General features: G+C 41.4%; 1 protein-coding gene across 1 annotated transcript in view; it reads right to left on the minus strand.

The window, feature by feature from the left end:
• Positions 1-18,343, minus strand: part of LOC136882229 (uncharacterized) — a 275,745-nt gene that overhangs the window by 43,980 nt on the left and 213,422 nt on the right. Inside the window, exons 2-4 of the mRNA XM_067154786.2 lie at positions 16,935-16,971; positions 11,796-11,828; positions 1,796-1,846 (exon numbers count right to left, since the gene is read on the minus strand). Coding sequence (XP_067010887.2) covers positions 1,796-1,846; positions 11,796-11,808 — 64 coding nt within the window. The 5' untranslated portion in view covers positions 11,809-11,828; positions 16,935-16,971. The remainder of the gene's footprint in view (positions 1-1,795; positions 1,847-11,795; positions 11,829-16,934; positions 16,972-18,343) is intronic.

Raw genomic sequence — 18,343 nt, forward strand, 5'->3', positions numbered from 1 at the left:
TGCCTCATTATCTCCCCTTACCCGAATATCACTTACTCCTAGCACATCCAGATGCATCCTCTTTGCTGACTCAGCCAGTTCTACCTTCTTTCTTCCATAAGCCCCATTAATATTGATAGCTCCCCATCGAATTCCATTTCGTTCGCCAAGTTGTTTCCAAGGAGTCCCTCGCCTGTGAAATGGGAGGGGACTCCATTACTCCCATAGGTCCGAGGCTTGCTTAAAGTGTTCTGAGCTCGGTAAATTTATGAAGCAGGATGCTGCCCTACTTGCACATAGTCCAAGTGAGGATCTCTCCTCTAACGGGTTATGGACCACCGGTGAATTGTATAGTCCTAGCCGCCTGAGCACAAGGAGGGCCACGACTCAGAATATGTCCGAGATGCTCACTCCCATTCCATAGCAACTGGTATCCCGACTCTCAGGACCACTTACTAGGCCACTCAGCCGTTGTCCATGGTTCACGAACTAGGATGTGACTACAGTAACCCACAAACATGAACCATGAATAATAATAATAATAATAATAATAATAATAATAATAATAATAATAATAATAATAATAATAATAATCTTCATGATCGTCATCATCATCATCATCATCTCCGGCTTGCTCAGGGTCCCTGCAACAGCACGGTCGGCAAGAAGCTAGGCCGCTACAGCGCCCTGTTACTCGATAATAAGAACAATATCGTCGCTGGGGTAAGGAAACCTCGTAACTCCTTAAGTTTACAGAACAAGCCTAATAGTGAGTGATCAGCTGTTCCTGGCTTTTTTGTTGCTTAACGATAGGCCAATGGAGTGTTCAGGCGTTCACCAGATAGATGGAGAAACGTGGTGTTCAACAACTACTGTACTGCTGAAAACATTTGAAGTGAATGATTGGATTTCGAAACAAAGAAAAGAGCCATACATGCCTAGTTAATGGCAGGTACAAAAACAAGATGCTATTGAAAATGACGATGCTCAAGCTGCGAGACGACCCCCCGCTGACACTACATCCTCCACATTCTCCTGATCGCAGATTTATGTTACGACTTATCAGTTGTTCACTGGGGCAAGAGTGAGCAAGCACACGCCCGATCACACAAAATTTGCTGCAAAGTTCTTTCGGACTTCCATTTCAATAAACCCGCTGGAATATATTCTCCTTACGCTGTCATAAGAGTTGGAAGACATCTGAGGGAGTCATTTATATTCCAGAGCATTTTTAAAGCAAGTATATTATATTTCAATTGCATTTTTCTACCTAAAATCTTTTCCGGCTTGCTTCTTGACACAGCGCACTAACTAAATTCACAGAATGTTTCAATATGTAGAGGAACTAAAAGTAGTTCTGCATTTATAATCGGATTACATTCAGAAGTTTCCTCTTAAAGTAGCACGAAATCAGATGTTTGTCTATTGAATAACGAGAAATTGAAAAAATGACTTCTCCAATAGTTTACACCTGACTCCAAAACCAACAAGACGAAAACTGTCCCGCATGATGCATTTTCCATTCAACATATCAAAATAAAATTATTTCTGTCAATACCTTTGCAACTAAAGAACGTATCAACTCCAAATTTTGTGTGTGGCTACGCCTTATAAATATGCGCTTGCCTTTTAAATAAGCAGTAAACTGTAGAAGTTCATGACTCCAGGCAATACAATATCGAATAATATTCAAATTTGAGGTGTTGAAAAAAAAAGAAAGAAGGACAGTGTCAAAAATTAGGAAATATAAACAATACAGCTGATAGCACTTCGAGATATCGATACTCGACTGTAGGTACAGGAGTTAGCTACTTACATATTGAATCTCCTGGGATTGGATCGCAGACACAGTCATCAGGTGATGCACCTGGAAAACAATTTTAACGTTGAAGTAGAGATCGCAAGAAGGCTGAGTAATAAATAATAATAATAATAATAATAATAATAATAATAATAATAATAATAATAATAATAATAATAATAATAATAATAATAATAATAATAATGGTACAACTAGGAACTATAACTAGGTAATCATCCTCTCTGAACAAATTAAGTGGGAAGAACAATAATAAAATATTTATTCAACGAAGGAATTTCGAAATGAATTATAAATGAAACAAAAAAATTGTATTAAGCCGAAAAGGTCACAAACGGATCAAAAGACAACGTATGTTCTCTAAGAAACACAACACTAGACATGTTGTTTATTATTATTATTAGCGTATGGTACAGTGCACAAAACAACATACCTAAACAGTGAACAAAGTAATGTACACAGCTGAAAGAATCATGCAAGCAAAAGGGTGTTCACGGACTGCGCCAACCTCGGTTACGAGTTAACCGCGGTAAAGTTCAATTTCTGTTGCATCAAGCCCGGTTTTGAAACTTACCGTAGTTAAAGCAAGGCACGCTCCATAACCTCACGGGTAAGACGGTCATCAAAAGTGCGAGTGAGCGACATTGCGTGCCGTGATGTTATCGTTAGAATTGATTTGGCTCCACATATCTACAATATGATGAGCACAGAGAAGGAGACCGTCGCGTCATTGTTACCAGTTCGAGTTCCCAACTCATAGAAATAATCCTGTTTGCCAAGTCAGATGCGCTAACATTTGGCGTTGGCGTTCGACCTTCCTTTTCCATGTCGGCCGATACCGATAAAATAACTTAACAAAACCAAATTAATTCGTCTTAGTAATAACGGGCGGTAATAGAAGATATGATAAAAATGACTGCAATGATGCTGACAAGCAGAAAAATGATTATGAACTTTTTATACATACATATATACATTATTATTATTATTATTATTATAGACCGTTATGCCTTTCAGCGTTCAGTCTGCAAGCCTCTGTGAATTTACTAAACGTCCCCACAATCCTCGATTTGCAACTAGTGTTTTGGCCTCATTTAGTTCTATACCTCTTATCTTTAAATCATTAGAAACTGCGTCTAACCATCGTCGCCTTGGTCTCCCACTACTCCTCTTACCCTCCATAACAGAGTCCATTATTCTCCAACATAACCTATCCTCCTCCATTCGTCTCTCATGACCCCACCATCGAAGCCGGTTTATGCGTAGAGCTTCATCCATCGAGTTCATTTCAAAATTAGCCTTTATCTCCTCGTTCCGAGTACCCTCCTGCCATTGTTCCCACCCGTTTGTACCAGCGATCATTCTCGCTACTTTCATGCCTGTTACTTCTAACTTATGAATAAGATATCCTGAGTCCACCCAGCTTTCGCTCCCGTAAAGCAAAGTTGGTCTGAAAACAGACCGATGTAAAGACAGTTTCGTCGGGGAGCTGACTTCCTTCTTACAGAATACTGCTGATCGCAACTGCGAGCTCACTGCATTACCTTTACGACACCTTCATTCAATCTTACTATATTACCATCCTGGGAAAACACACAACATTAATACTTAAAATTTCCTACCTGTTCCATCTTTGTATCACCAATCTGACATTCAGTTCTGTTGAATTTCTTACCTACTGACATCAATTTAGTCTTCGAGAGGCTAATTTTCATACCATACTCATTGCACCTATTTTCAAGTTCCAAGATATTACACTGCAGGCTTTCGGCACAATATGCCATTAAGACCAAGTCGTCAGCATAGGCCAGACTGCTTACTACATTTCCACCTAACTGAATCCCTCCCTGTCATTTTATACCATTCAGCAGATGATCCATGTACGCTACGAACAGCAAAGGTGAAAGATTACAGCCTTGTCTAACCCCTGTAAGTACCATGAACCAAGAACTCATTCTACCATCAATTCTCACTGCAGCCCAATTGTCGACATACATGCCTTTGATTGATTTCAGTAATCTACCTTTAATTCCATAGTCCCCAAGTATAGCGAACGTATTTTGCCTTGGTACCCTGTCATATACTTTCTCTAGATCTACGAAACATAAACACAACTGCCTATTCCTCTAGTAACATTTTTCAATTGCCTGGCACATACTGAAAATCTGATCCTGACAGCCCCTGTGTGGTCTGAAAACACACTGGTTTTCATCCAACTTCCTCTCAACTACTGATCGCACCCTCCTTTCCAAGATGTCAGTGAAGATTTTGCCTGGTATATTAATCAATGGGATATCTCGATAATTGTTGCAATCCTTCCTGTTCCTTTGCTTATGGATAGGTGCAATTACTGCGTTTGTCCAATCTAAAGGTACTTTACCAACACTCCATGCCTTCGCGCCATACTTCACCATTTCAGGTTTAATTTCATGTATTCCTGCTGTTTTATGACAATGGAGTTTATTTACCATCCTTTCCACTCAAGAAAGGTGTAGAATATATTGAAAGTGGAAAGTGTTTATAGAAGATTTTATTTGTAAACCGTGTTCAGTAGTACTTACTGTATGATCAGAAGTGTGGTGATAGAATGTTTTATTTGTATTCCATGTAACTACCTAACCTGCACAGTGGAAATATTTTGGTAACATGTGGTATTTGTAACTAGTAGATTTCATTTCTATATTTACTGGAACTGTCCAGAAAGTTGTGACATGAATTTTTGAACAGGGTGTGTTGGCCATTGTTAGTTATATATTCTAGAAAGTATGTTCTGACTATTCTGGAAATGGAAGATTCGCGATCGTGTGTATTCGAGAAAGTTATTTAAACATCGCGACTGAAGTAAGTGTTGTGTTGGTCAATCCGGGCAAGCCGCTGTGTTCTGATTAGCCACTCCAAGGCCAGGGTTCCCTTTAAAAGGGGCTAGGCAGGATTTCGTAGGAGGTCTGAGGTCTTAAGTCTCTGAGCCGTCTTGGTCTTGGCCTGCCGAAGTGTTTGACGTCGTGAACGTCTCCTCGGTACCAGCATGGGCTGTGGTGTATCACAGGAGTTTGTCCAAAACGCCACTCTTTGATCAGATGTGAAAAGCAAGTTTTGAGTATTGTGTGCTTCCTCTTACCCTCAGTATTGTATTTGTGGAATTTGATGTACTTGCTTAACTCTTTGAGCTTAAGGCAAAGCTCTTATACTGTAGTTTGTCAAAGTGTAGTGTGTATCCAGATTTGGTGTACAGCTGAATTTGTTTCGGAAGTTAATTTGTACTGCCGATTTGGTAAATAATATTTTGAAAACCAGAGATCACTGTTGGCTTTTCGGAAACCGCAACCTTCGCCCCTCCATGGCCCTTCGTAAGGTTTCCCAGTAACCTTTCCACGTTCCTGGTTTATTATCATCAAGTTGCCCCTACTGATATTTACCAGTTTTGTTTATCGGCGGAGTTCCGCGTAGTTCATCAGATGTTTTATTGTGTGTAGTGGCTTAGGTACCGTGTAATTGCACTTAATCTCTTCCTTTTAACTGTGTTTGGTGTAGCCGCTGAAGCTCCGGTTACATACTTCCTCAAGCGTAATTTCACCAACATCATTTTCTTCCTCCTCATGAGCTTGGTTGTTCGCGACACCACCATGATGATTTCTTTTTACATTGAGAAGACTTTCAAAATATTCCCTCCACCTGCCCAGTGATTCCCTGGGATCTGTTATGAGTTCACCTGAATTACTCAAAACACTGTTCATTTCCTTTTTCTCTCCCTTCCTAAGATTCTTTTTTACTGTCCAGAAAGGTTTCCCTGCTGCTTGACTTAGCCTTTTCAGGTTATTAACAAAATCTTCCCAGGACTTCTTTTAGGATTCAACAACTATTTGTTTCGCTCTGTTTCCTTCATCTATGTACAATTCCCTGTCTGCATCGGCCCTTGTTTGGAGCCATTTCTGATGAGCCTTCTTTTTACGTTTACAAGCTGCTCTCACTTCATCCCTCCACCCAAGATATTCGCTTTTTCCCCATCTTTACACACAGTTGTTCCTAGGCATTCCCTTGCTGTTTCTACTATAGCATCCCTGCATGCCACCCATTCTCTTTCTATATCCTGAACCTGCTTACTGTCCACTGTTCGAAACTTCTCACTAATCATATCCATGTACTTCTGTCTAATTTCCTCGTCATGGAGAATTTCTACCCTTATTCGTTTGCAGACAGATTTCACTTTCTTTACCCTAGGCCTAGATATAGTTAATTCACTACAGATCAGACAGTGGTCTATATCATCGAAAAATCCCCGGAAAATTCGTACATTCCTCACAGATTTCTTGAATTCGAAGTCTGTTAAGATATACAGTAGTCTATTATGGATCTGGTACCCCTAAACTCCCATATGTAGCGGTGAATAGCCTTATGTTTGAAGAATGTATTCGTAACTGCTAAACCCAATCTAGCACGGAAGTCCAGCAAGCGCTTCCCATTCCCATTAGCTTCCATATCTTCCCCACATTTACCAATCACCCTTTCGTATCCTTCAGTTCTATTCCCAACTCTCGCATTGAAATCTCCCATTAGCACTATTCTATCCTTGCTGTTGACTCTGACCACGATGTCACTCAATGCTTCATAAAACTTGTCAACTTCATCCTCATCTGCACCCTCACATGGTGAATACACTGAGACAGTTCTCGTCCTAATTCCTCCAACTGCCAAATCTACCCACATCATTCGCTCATTTACGTGCCTAACAGAAACTATGTTGCGTGCAATGGAATTTCTGATAAAGAGCCCTATCCCAGACTCTGCCCTTCCCTTTCTAACAACCGAATATCACTTTCTCCTAGTACATCCAGATGCATTCTCTTTGCTGACTCAGCCAGTTCTACTTTTTTCTTCCACAAGCCCCATTAATATTGATAGCTCCTCATCGCGCCAAGTTGTTTCCAAGGAGTCCCTCGCCTGTCAAATGGGAGTGGGACTCCATTATTCCTATAGGTCCGAGGCTTGCTTAAAATGTTCTGAGCTCGGTAAATTTATGAAGCAGGATGCTACTCTACTTAAACATAGTTGAAGTGAGGATGTCTCTTCTAACGGGTTATGGACCACCGGTGAATTGTACAGCCCTAGCCGCATGAGCACAAGGAGGGCCATGACTCAGAATATGTCCGAGATGCTCACTCCCATTCCGTAGCAACTGGTATCCTGACTCTCAGGACCACTTACTAGGCCACTCAGCCGTTGCTCATGGTTCACGAACTAGGACGTGACTAGAGTAACCCACACCATGAACCATTTTTAAACAAGTGTAAAATAGTAATATAAATAATATTCATCCTATTAGCTGACAATTCCAGACAAAACGTAAACTGGGAACTGGATACATTAGGCCACATGACTGACTAAAATATCACTGCCTTTTGGATATATTAAGGACAAGTGGCTGTCGAACTCACCACTGCCTTCTGAATACTACTATGAATTATTTCCGAGAGGAATAATGGCGAGAAAACGATCGTCAAGAAACCGCTGATTTTAAACCAAGAACTAGCAATGGGTGATGACAATACCATGGTAAGAGTTTTACCACGGGGTCGTAACGCTTCATATTTACCGAGAATGGTGCATCTGGACAATAGATATAAATTTTGTAGCCATCGTTTGGCCTCAGTGCAAGCCATCACGAAGTCCTGTGTTGATCCAACGTATGCTCTGCCAAGACAGTCGGTGACAATATGGTTGATTGCTTAACTGCACCAGAGTTACAGGCTAGGGAAGATCTCCTACCCAGCTTAAACATTCTTGATCCGCATTTTCGCTGGTTAGTACGGAACCTCCATCTATTGCGGGGCAAATCATCTTAAGGTTGAACAATGTCTGCCGTTGAGTCGGAGCTGCACTGTTCCACTCTTGTTGCCAGTCAGTTTATGGATTGTAATTCCTCCCAACAAATTCCTGTGTTATTCGAATAGCAGGAGATCGTGATATGAGGCGTCTGAATCTGATGTAAACATCTTCATGGATGGCGAGATCAGGATTGGCCAATACCTTGTTTTATTCTCTAACCAAGTTAATTCTACATGGTTCTATGTGGCTGGGCACAGGCAACCAGAAAAGAGGAGAAAACTTTACTGTGTCACTAGTAATACATTTAGAAACAGATCTTCGTTTTTGGACACACACATCCATGCACAGCAGTGTAATAATAATAATAATAATAATAATAATAATAATAATAATAATAATAATAATAATAATTGGAGTATGGAGAACAGGAAGGAATGAGTGGTGGTTACAGGAAAGGAACCTGAACGCGGATTGTTGGACTTTTGTCGATGATATACTGATCTTAAGCGAAACAGAAGACTAAGGTAAGAAGATGTTAAACAAGCTCGGAGAAACTGCAAGAAAGTCAGCGCTGAAAATATCATATGAATTGTGGTGGTAGTGATTATTGTTTTAAGAGGAAGTTCAACTAGGCAACCATCCTCAATATCATATGATAAGACTCGAGTAACACGCCGACAGACTGGCAAATGGAACACGGGAAGATAAAGAAAGTATCCAAATTCAAGTATCTCGGTGAGTGGATACAGTTCAATGGTCTTGATAGTGAATCGAAGAAAAGTAGGATCAGGAAAATGGAACTAGCTTACAAACTCACACAAAACGTATACAACAAAAAATCATTGTCGATAAGAATAAAATGAAGACCCTACAATAAAGTAACAAGGCCGTAAGCACTGTACGCATCGCAATGTCTGACCCACAACAGGATAACAGGCGAGGAGATCAGGAAGATAGAAAGGAACATTTTACGTAAGATAGTAGGTCCTGGGAAGACAGGTGGCATCTAGAAGAAAAGAAGGAATTAAGAATTGTGCAAACAGATGAGTGAACTGACTGATGGAATGAGGAGACGACTGAAGTTTGCTGGACACATTCCTCGGGTGAGGGGATATGGGAGTACACCAGGAAATGCAAGAGCACCAAAATCTGGATCTAACTGAACCAGGTCTAAACACCGAAAGCATGTTGGATAGAAACACATTCCGGAAAATAGTTGACAGACACAAGGAATTTCAGAAACTAGCGAGGCAACAAGGAACTTTGACAGATCGACTGAAGGAGGCTGGAAGTCGAAATATGAAGGGGTTTGGGAGCAGAAGAGTCAGGAAGCCGAGAAGTATAAGCTAAGCGTGGTCCATAGCAGGGCAAAACGAATGTAAAAAAATAATTCGACCTGAAGCTCTATATGCAACAGGATGCCTCTCAATGAATAAGAAAGCTCTGGCAGAACAACTAGAAGCCAAAGAAAGGTATATTCTAAGGAATATATTGCGCCCACTAAAGGAAAACGGAGATTATAGGAGAAGGCACAATCATGAACTACCTCTGCATATGGACAATAAACAGACACTATTAGAAAAATAAGGATTTCTTTCTATGGCCACTTAACACGAATCAGACCAGAAAGATTGCCTACTAGAATCTTGCCTACTTTCTGAACAAGAAAACTAAAGGAGCGTGGTTCACCGAGGTGGAAAAGGATTTACAAGAATTGGGCATCTTGCAACGTGATCCTTTAAAGAAGAATGTCTACAGAGTTTCCGAACAAAACCTAAAATGAAGACAGGCAAGACGTGGAGCGAAAAACGGAAGGAAGCTCACCGAACAAGGATGCGAAAATAGTCGCCAAGTGTGAAAGCTCAAGTCGGCTGGTGGTCTCGCCAGCTCTTGCTGTACGTTCTAATTTTAGTTCTTTCATCACATCTTCGTTCCCATCGTTCTCCTGACTGTCCATGTGAGGACTGGTCTAGCTAGTGATTGAGTTCACTGTCCTACAAGGAGTAGCCGAGGTAGTTGAATGTGTTTGTTGTACTCGGACGGCTGTTGTTTCTCTAGATATTTCCAAGTCATAATCAGCATATAGAAGCATCTCTCTGATAAGCCCAGTGTTTGTTCGCCGCCCTGCTTCATACAATCTTGTATCTGGCTGACGTAAGTGAGTTCTGCCACTGTAATGTTTTCTTTCAGTTCCCTGAATGTGTGAGGGAACTTGTACACTGTCCAGCACTGGACAGTTCCGAGATTGTAAGAAGGAAATCTTCTGTTGTATGATCAAATCTTATTGAAACCAAACACGCGATTTTTCTTCATCCGTTAATTGAAGGAAGAACGGTGTCAAAATGTCATCTTGGTAGCTCTCTGCATTTACTGTCGTCTCTAAAAAGGTAGGCTCATGTATTCGTCTTGCACTAACAGCACACCAAACACCCATCTTCCAGTATTAATGAGGGACTTAGGAAAGACCAATAACGAGAGTCATGACTGTTCAAGATGAATGCAGAATTTTTAGATACGAAAATACAGTGTTGCAATGATAACTGCCTCACCATGTTAACAGCTGAGATTCAGACTGGCGGCTGATGCTTGCCAGGTCGAACACGTGCAGGCTACTTGCGCGCGCTTCCCATACTGCTGCTGTCTCACGATGTTAGCAGCTGAGATTCAGACTGGCGACTGATGCTTGCCAGGTCGAACACATGCAGGCTCCTTGCACGTGTCTACCATACTGCAGCTGTCACACCATGTTAACAGCTGAGATTCAGACTGGCGACTGATGCTTGCCAGGTCGAACACATGCAGGCTCCTTGCACGTGTCTACCATACTGCAGCTGTCACACCATGTTAACAGCTGAGATTCAGACTGGCGGCTGATGCTTGCCAGGTCGAACACGTGCAGGCTACTTGCGCGCGCTTCCCATACTGCAGCTGTCACACCATGTTAACAGCTGAGATTCAGACTGGCGACTGATGCTTGCCAGGTCGAACACATGCAGGCTCCTTGCACGTGTCTACCATACTGCAGCTGTCACACCATGTTAACAGCTGAGATTCAGACTGGCGACTGATGCTTGCCAGGTCGAACACATGCAGGCTCCTTGCACGTGTCTACCATACTGCAGCTGTCACACCATGTTAACAGCTGAGATTCAGACTGGCGACTGATGCTTGCCAGGTCGAACACATGCAGGCTCCTTGCGCGCGCTTCCCATACTGCTGCTGTCTCACGATGTTAGCAGCTGAGATTCAGACTGGCGACTGATGCTTGCCAGGTCGAACACATGCAGGCTCCTTGCACCCGTCTACCATACTGCAGCTGCCTTACCATGTTAACAGCTGAGATTCAGACTGGCGACTGATGCTTGCCAGGTCGAACACATGCAGGCTGCTTGCGCGCGCTTCCCATATTGCAGCTGTCACACCATGTTAACAGCTGAGCTTCAGACTGGCGACTGATGCTTGCCAGGTCGAACACATGCAGGCTCCTTGCACCCGTCTACCATACTGCAGCTGCCTTACCATGTTAACAGCTGAGATTCAGACTGGCGACTGATGCTTGCCAGGCCGAACACGTGCAGGCTGCTTGCGCGCGCCTCCTATACTGCAGCTGTCACACCATGTTAACAGCTGAGATTCAGACTGGCGACTGATGCTTGCCAGGTCGAACACATGCAGGCTCCTTGCGCGCGCTTCCCATACTGCTGCTGTCTCACGATGTTAGCAGCTGAGATTCAGACTGGCGACTGATGCTTGCCAGGTCGAACACATGCAGGCTCCTTGCACGTGTCTACCATACTGCAGCTGCCTTACCATGTTAACAGCTGAGATTCAGACTGGCGACTGATGCTTGCCAGGTCGAACACGTGGTGGCTGCTTGCGCGCGCCTCCCATACTGCAGCTGTCTCGCCATGTTAACAGCTGAGATTCAGACTGGCGACTGATGCTTGCCAGGTCGAACACGTGCAGGCTGCTTGCGCGCTTCTCCCATACTGCAGCTGAACACCGTGCGTTCAGTCTTGGTTTATAAGAGAGGTCGCAACCTTGGCGTACTCCTCTCTTGATTGATTTCCATGGTGAAATTGTTTTCATAAATAATAATAATAATAATAATAATAATAATAATAATAATAATAATAATAATAATAATAATAATGATAACGCTTATAACACTTACCTTGCCTCATCATGAGCTGTAACTTGTTGTGCCCTGAAACAGAAATTAAAATAGAACAGATTTATTTAGGCTCTGTTCTCCATCTAACTAGAAAATACAATTAAAGGATTGTAGCAAATACATATAAAAACGAAACAATGTAGTATCGCATTTTAAAAATAACAAAAAAGATTAAGAAGTAAATGATTAAAATTACGTTGATAATAATAATATACAGAATTATAACACGGCTACAGTATATAAAACGTTAACTTAGCTAATTTCTATTATCCTTGACAATAACAATTCGTTGATGTATTAGATATAAATAATTTGTCCTCCAGTGATGTTGACCACAAAGATCCGAACTACATACAGGGGGGTCACAAAGAACGTGCTCGAGGCGGTCGCAGTCCAACGCTCTATACCCGGTTCACATTGTTTTCTACCAGCCTGTGTCGTTATAATTTAAAAATGTTGCTATACAATATCATATTTACTATCTCAGGAATAAATGAAATTAGGTACCTTATTTTAAGATATGTAACAAGATTTTTCCACTTCATAAAAAGGAATTTTCGGGTTTCTTTGGCAGGGTACCTCCGAGAACCGAGTGACGACGACGAGTGCATAGCTTGAAGAAAGGCTAATCTACAATAATGACATAAAATACGACCCACAACAGGATTACTTGATATGAGATGTGGAAGAGATCCACAGGAAAGCAACACGATTTCTTCTGCGTAATTTGTGACGAAAGGGTCTTCTTCTTCTTCTTCTTCTTCTTCTTCTTCTTCTTCCTCCTCCTCCTCCTCCTAGCGCTATCCCGCTGTTCTAATCTTGGCTCGTCATTTTTCACGGTTTCTGAACTCAAGAGTCTTCTTATCAGCATTCACTGTGTCATGCCAGCGCTGCTTTGGACGTCCGTGAGGTCGTCGCCCATTAATTTGAATCGTTTATTGGAAGAGGACTTATCAAGACGATGACACAAGGAAGGCATAAAAATACTGACGAATACACATACTGGGACCAACGAGGGGCGGAACGAACTGTACCGAGACATGAGCGGGATTTGCTGGACATGTGATCAGGATGTACATGTAAAAGTATGGGAGAGAGGACGGATAACTGGAGACATATACAGCAACCAGTATGCCGAGCCCAAAGACAGTAACAGGATAGAGAAGAGAACATAAAGCCTATGCTAGAGTTAGAAAATATGTACAAAAGAGGCGTGCACGAAATCCTTCAAAACTTTCTTCGCTGAAATTGCTTGCTCATTTTGTTGGGAATGTAGTCCCAGAAGGATTTGAGCAATGAAGTGCACTGAATTTCTAACATTCGCGTCAGGTTCCACGGACCCTTCGCTGAACTCCTTACGCCTGTTATGTCAGCCACATTTAGGACGATGTACAGCAGGTCTGTTGTTACCAATGTGACAGTTTATTTATCTTCAATATGTTTTGTCACGTCCGAGGGTTTGATCTCTAACCCCTGGCGTCCCACAGGGATCACTGGCGGGGCCTCTTCCATTTGTTTTGTTTGTAAATGATGTTACACAGTAGTTGAGAGCAGTGAATGTCTCTCGTAGGCTGACGACTGTCATATATGAAGACAGTTATGGCGATCATCTACAACAAATATGCGAATGGTGTGATAAGTGGCCCCTAGGAGTAGATTTATTCGGAAATAACACCTGTAATCAATGGAGAAGTTTTAAATCGTGTGCAGGGGTGTAATTCTTAGTAACAGGAATGGCTTATCCTTTGAGAAACACGTCGATAATATTATAAAGAAATCTTTCAGACCACTGGGGTTTATCAAAATGAATTGTAAAGATTTCAGTAATACTGCATGTCTCTCTCGAGTATGGTTGTGAGGTGTGAGGCCATATACACCATCTCGGGAGAGTATTTTGGATTCTTGGGTATGCCACTCTCTTCAAGCAAGTATGAAGAATTTGTAAAAATTATTGGAATGAATACGCGGTCAACGCGCCCAAAATGTGCGAACGCAGTGAAGAGTAAAGTGGACTGTCCGGTTATACTGGGGTGGATTCCGCTTCATGTTCCAAGCAGGCGAACAAGGCAGAAATGTACATTCCACCTGCCCTAATTTAGGATGGTTGCACATGAAAATTCTTGGTTCGTGCAAGCCCTTAGGACCTTAAATCAGCTGAAAAGGTCACTCGACAAGTTTCGCCACCCTTCCACTGCAATTCGAAAGCTCTTCTCAAGTGTGGAACGTAATAATTTTCTATATTTTGTGAATAGTCCCCCCCACAAAAAAGATGAGAAGGTCTAGGCTATATATGTATGTTTGTATGTATATTATTTAACTTTCTATTACCTACGTGCGCGCGGCTGTGAGCTTGCATCCGGGAGATAGTAGGTTCGAATCCCACTATCGGCAGCCCTGAAGATGGTTTTCCGTGGTTTCCCATTTTCACACCAGGCAAATGCTGGGGCTGTACCTTAATTAAGACCACGGCCGCTTCCTTCCAACTCTTAGGCCTTCCCTATCCCATTGTCGCCATAAGACCTATCTGTGTCGGTGCGACGTAAAGCCCGTAGCAAAAAAAATAAAAAATGAATATTACCTACGTAATCTGTAATTGGAACACCCTGTATGTGATAAATAAATATATTATATTCTATTCTGTTGAAGAGGGCCTTGAAACATTAAGCATGGCGATTACCCCGGAAAGCTTCTTTTGATTTGAAGTGCTACGAATGTGGCGGGTAAGTTATTATAATTATTTACAAAAGATAAAAATGGTGATCGTGGAAGCAACATATTCAAGGGCTGGGCAACGAGGTGTATACCGTGGGTGGTACAAAGGGCAAATACAAGGGCACTAGGGGATGATAAAAATAGATATATTCAAACGCAAGACACTTATGAATATTAGAACACTTTTCACAACAAATCGCGAAGGCAATATTACAAAGGTAGGTGATAGCGACAGAACTGTACAACGTGAAATAAGAAGATAGGAAAAAAAATAGAATAGGAGAGTGAATGACCTGACATAACAAGTCCTAGAAAGACTGGATGTAACACAGACTATTACGCAGTAGAAGAATGTAAACAAGTCTTCGAGAGTGTTGACACACAAAAAGTTCATTTTCACATACAGTAAATTCGAACTGCGTTCCAAACAGATGAATTAGACATCCAGCTGCTCCGTAATCGAGTACATGGTCATGCGATGTTTACAATACCTCATGGTGGAAAAATTAGTCCCATTCTGATGTGAAAATTTAAATTAGCGTAACACAAAGATGTTGCCTCGAAGTAGCAGGCAGAAAGAGGCCAACTGCACTAGGAAACATCCATGAAGATTGTAGAGTCGAGGTTATCTTCTGACGGCAGTCCCGTAGCTGTGGGAAGAGCAGTGAATGTGGCGGAGCTTTGAGAGGTACAGTGAGAATTTACGTGTTGTGAAATTCCATCGTCATTTTCTGGAGTTCGTTTTTCCATGACCTTTTACTCTTGAACTACTAAAGATATCAATGTGACACTTGTCAGACAGGTAGGCTAAACATCACCTGCATCGGAATTACAAAATATCTAACTTTATGGACTTCAGAGTTTCATATGTATGTACTTTTTGTGAACTTCTCAAAATGAAAAGCTAATTTATTTAATCTCACTTGTACCAGGACCATCACTTTGATCTATCCTCTCTTGGTCAACACTTGTTCTTTTCCGACCCCGACGGTATTAGGTATGAAGGCCTCGGGAGTCTTTCATTTTCAAGCTCTTCCAGGCCCTTCTCTTTCTTTAGCTGATACCTTTATTTTTCCTAGTGTCGGATCCCTTCCATTTTTCCCTCTGATTAGTGTTATTAGATGATGGCTGTCTAGTTGTACTTCCTCTTAAAACAAAAATCACCACCACCATTAATTTATTTTATAAAGTCGAAAAAGGCATAAAATTAAAAACTCATGCAGGCATTACATAAAGAAGTCTTAGAACTAAAAAGGCTTACAAGGTGCGGACCTGAGCACTGTTGCGGAAAAGGTAAAACAATATGACAATAATTCGAATTTGTAACTCGAATTTTTCAAAACGTTTCTATCTAAATTAAAGATTAATGTTTATAGCTAATAACAGTGTATTTTAAATCAGCATACAAAGTTTCATGTCTCTAACTGAAATAAAGTAGAATTTAGGAAATCAATGAAAATTTACTGCACGTCTCCCCGTAAAACAAATTATATCAATCATTCGTACCGAGCTCGATAGCTGTAGTCGCTTAAGTGCGGCCAGTATCCAGTATCCGGGAGATAGTGGGTTCGAATCCCACTGTCGGCAGCCCTGAAGATGGTTTTCCGTGGTTTCCCACTTTCACACCAGGCAAATGGGCTGTACCTTACTTAAGGCCACGGCTGCATCTTTCCCACTCGTAGCCCTTTCTTGTCCCATCGTCGCCATAAGACCTCTCTCTGTCGGTGCGACGTAAACCAACTTGAAAAAGAAATTGCAACAAATTTAAAAAGTTACCAAACTATAGAGAAGCAAATGTACTTCAGTTTCTATCTGTGATGCACTCTCGTCCGACAGCAAGCGTCGACCCTTCTGAGGTACCGAACGAAGGCGTGAATGGCTATGCGCCGGTCCATTGTTGTCGTCGTTCGTAATGGATGAGGTCTACCCGCACGCAACTCGGTAGTTTTCTACACACATGCTGCCCCATACCGGGGTGTCCACTTCGGCAGCCAGGAACAGAATAACAGCACGTTGGTCCTGTTTGGACGCATTTGGTGCCAAAGTTGACGTGGCCGCGGTTACGTACCCGCTACGTTGCAGCAACGCCTTATAATAGAGATGAGCTCCGCGGGTACTTTTTCAATGTTTATTTGTTAATTATGTGAAACATTATTTTTGTAGATGCCTTTATTGATCGACATTTGACCAACTATTAAAGTGCTGATTCTGTATGTACTCACGCGTCGCGCTACACGATTGGTTATAAAATGGCTTTGGAGAACATACAATGAAAAAAGAAAACACAGATCAAGAAACAAAAGTGAAGACGTCCTGAGAAAGAGTGAAATACATACCCCAGTGCATGAACAGAACACAATACGTGTGGTTCACAACACCTAGGAGCGAGATGTTTTCTAAACTTACAAAGAGGTGAAATTGTCTTACTGTTGTTGGAATAGCCCCATGAGGTAGGCAGCGTCACCTGCGAACAAACAACACTCACTTTAAACAACGTAGCTGATGACATAACTTACTAGTGGAGTACCCCCTATATAAAACTGAACTTGACAGATTTAAACAGTATATGTGGGTTTTGAAATAGGCTACATTATCAGAAATATTATATAAACAAGCATTTCTAAAATAAAGAATTGAATTTAAGCTATAAAATCTGTGCCATCTTTAAATGTTTGTCCATGAATATAGTTAACAAATTTATTGAAAACACAAATGGACATTTTAATTTTCGTGAGATAGAAGGATTGTTTGCTTTCGTTATATACTTAATACATTTTGCACCACAAAAACATCTATTTCAGGAAACATAGAAATATTATCATGTTATCGAGCCGCTACAAGATTGTTTAAAAATGAATGAAACTTCTAAATATTTTTAATACTTGCAGTGAAACATATTGTTATCTCCATTTGACAGAAATCTCCGTGCACTCCAGACCGCTATGAATTTACCTTTCTGCTTCATCCGTTCAGTTTTAAGAATCACCGCTCTAGTTTAAACTTTTCTTTCTGTAAAACGTATTTGAAAGTAAACATTAGTTGTTGCTCTAGCCACCCTCCTCCGAAAAGAATTCCTGGGTACGGTCTTGCGTACAGTAGTTTATTAATGACAATGAAATCGCATCTCTTTGTTCCGGATAGGCTCGAGAACTAGTGGAGCGATTGGGCTAAAGGATAGAACTTGAAATCCCGAGTCACGCAAGGCATACTGTAGTTTTAATTTTCATATATTTCATCATTTCGAGATAGTAGGGTGTGTCTCAAATGTTGCACATCAACTAATAACGGCTGAGCCGTCTCCAAGTTACGTCATGTGAAATATCTTCGTAATTCTAAGGCCCGCTTTCTTCAACTCTGTGTTTAAACTTAAATAACAACTGTTATTCATCCCACATTTCGGATAGGAGAACTCTGTTTCACGAACACCATCTGTTATAGACAAATAGACACGTTTCCGTGAGATTTCTGAACGCACTGAGCGGAGCGCTCCTGGCGGTCTGTTGAAGTAGTCACACATTATTATAGGTTATGGCTAGCGCCCGTATTCACCAAGACGAGTAAACGCTACGTCAACCGAGATAACAGTTAAGTTTGTTTTTACCAACAATATTATCTAGGTTTAAAATTTTCCCGGAGATTGGTTGGCCAGTAAAATGGGATGGTGGATATCCAATTGAAAGAGAAAATCACAGAGACGAATATTATGATGCAGGTTATGCAATTAATAAACGTCGTGGGTGGATGAAAGAACGTGCAACATGTTCTAAAGCTTCGACACTGTCATGATCGATCATAACCAACACATAGCTACATGACTGGAATACTCTTTCTGCCAC

The sequence above is a fragment of the Anabrus simplex genome, chromosome 10 (assembly GCF_040414725.1).
Source record: "Anabrus simplex isolate iqAnaSimp1 chromosome 10, ASM4041472v1, whole genome shotgun sequence".
Taxonomy (NCBI): Eukaryota; Metazoa; Arthropoda; class Insecta; order Orthoptera; family Tettigoniidae; genus Anabrus; species Anabrus simplex.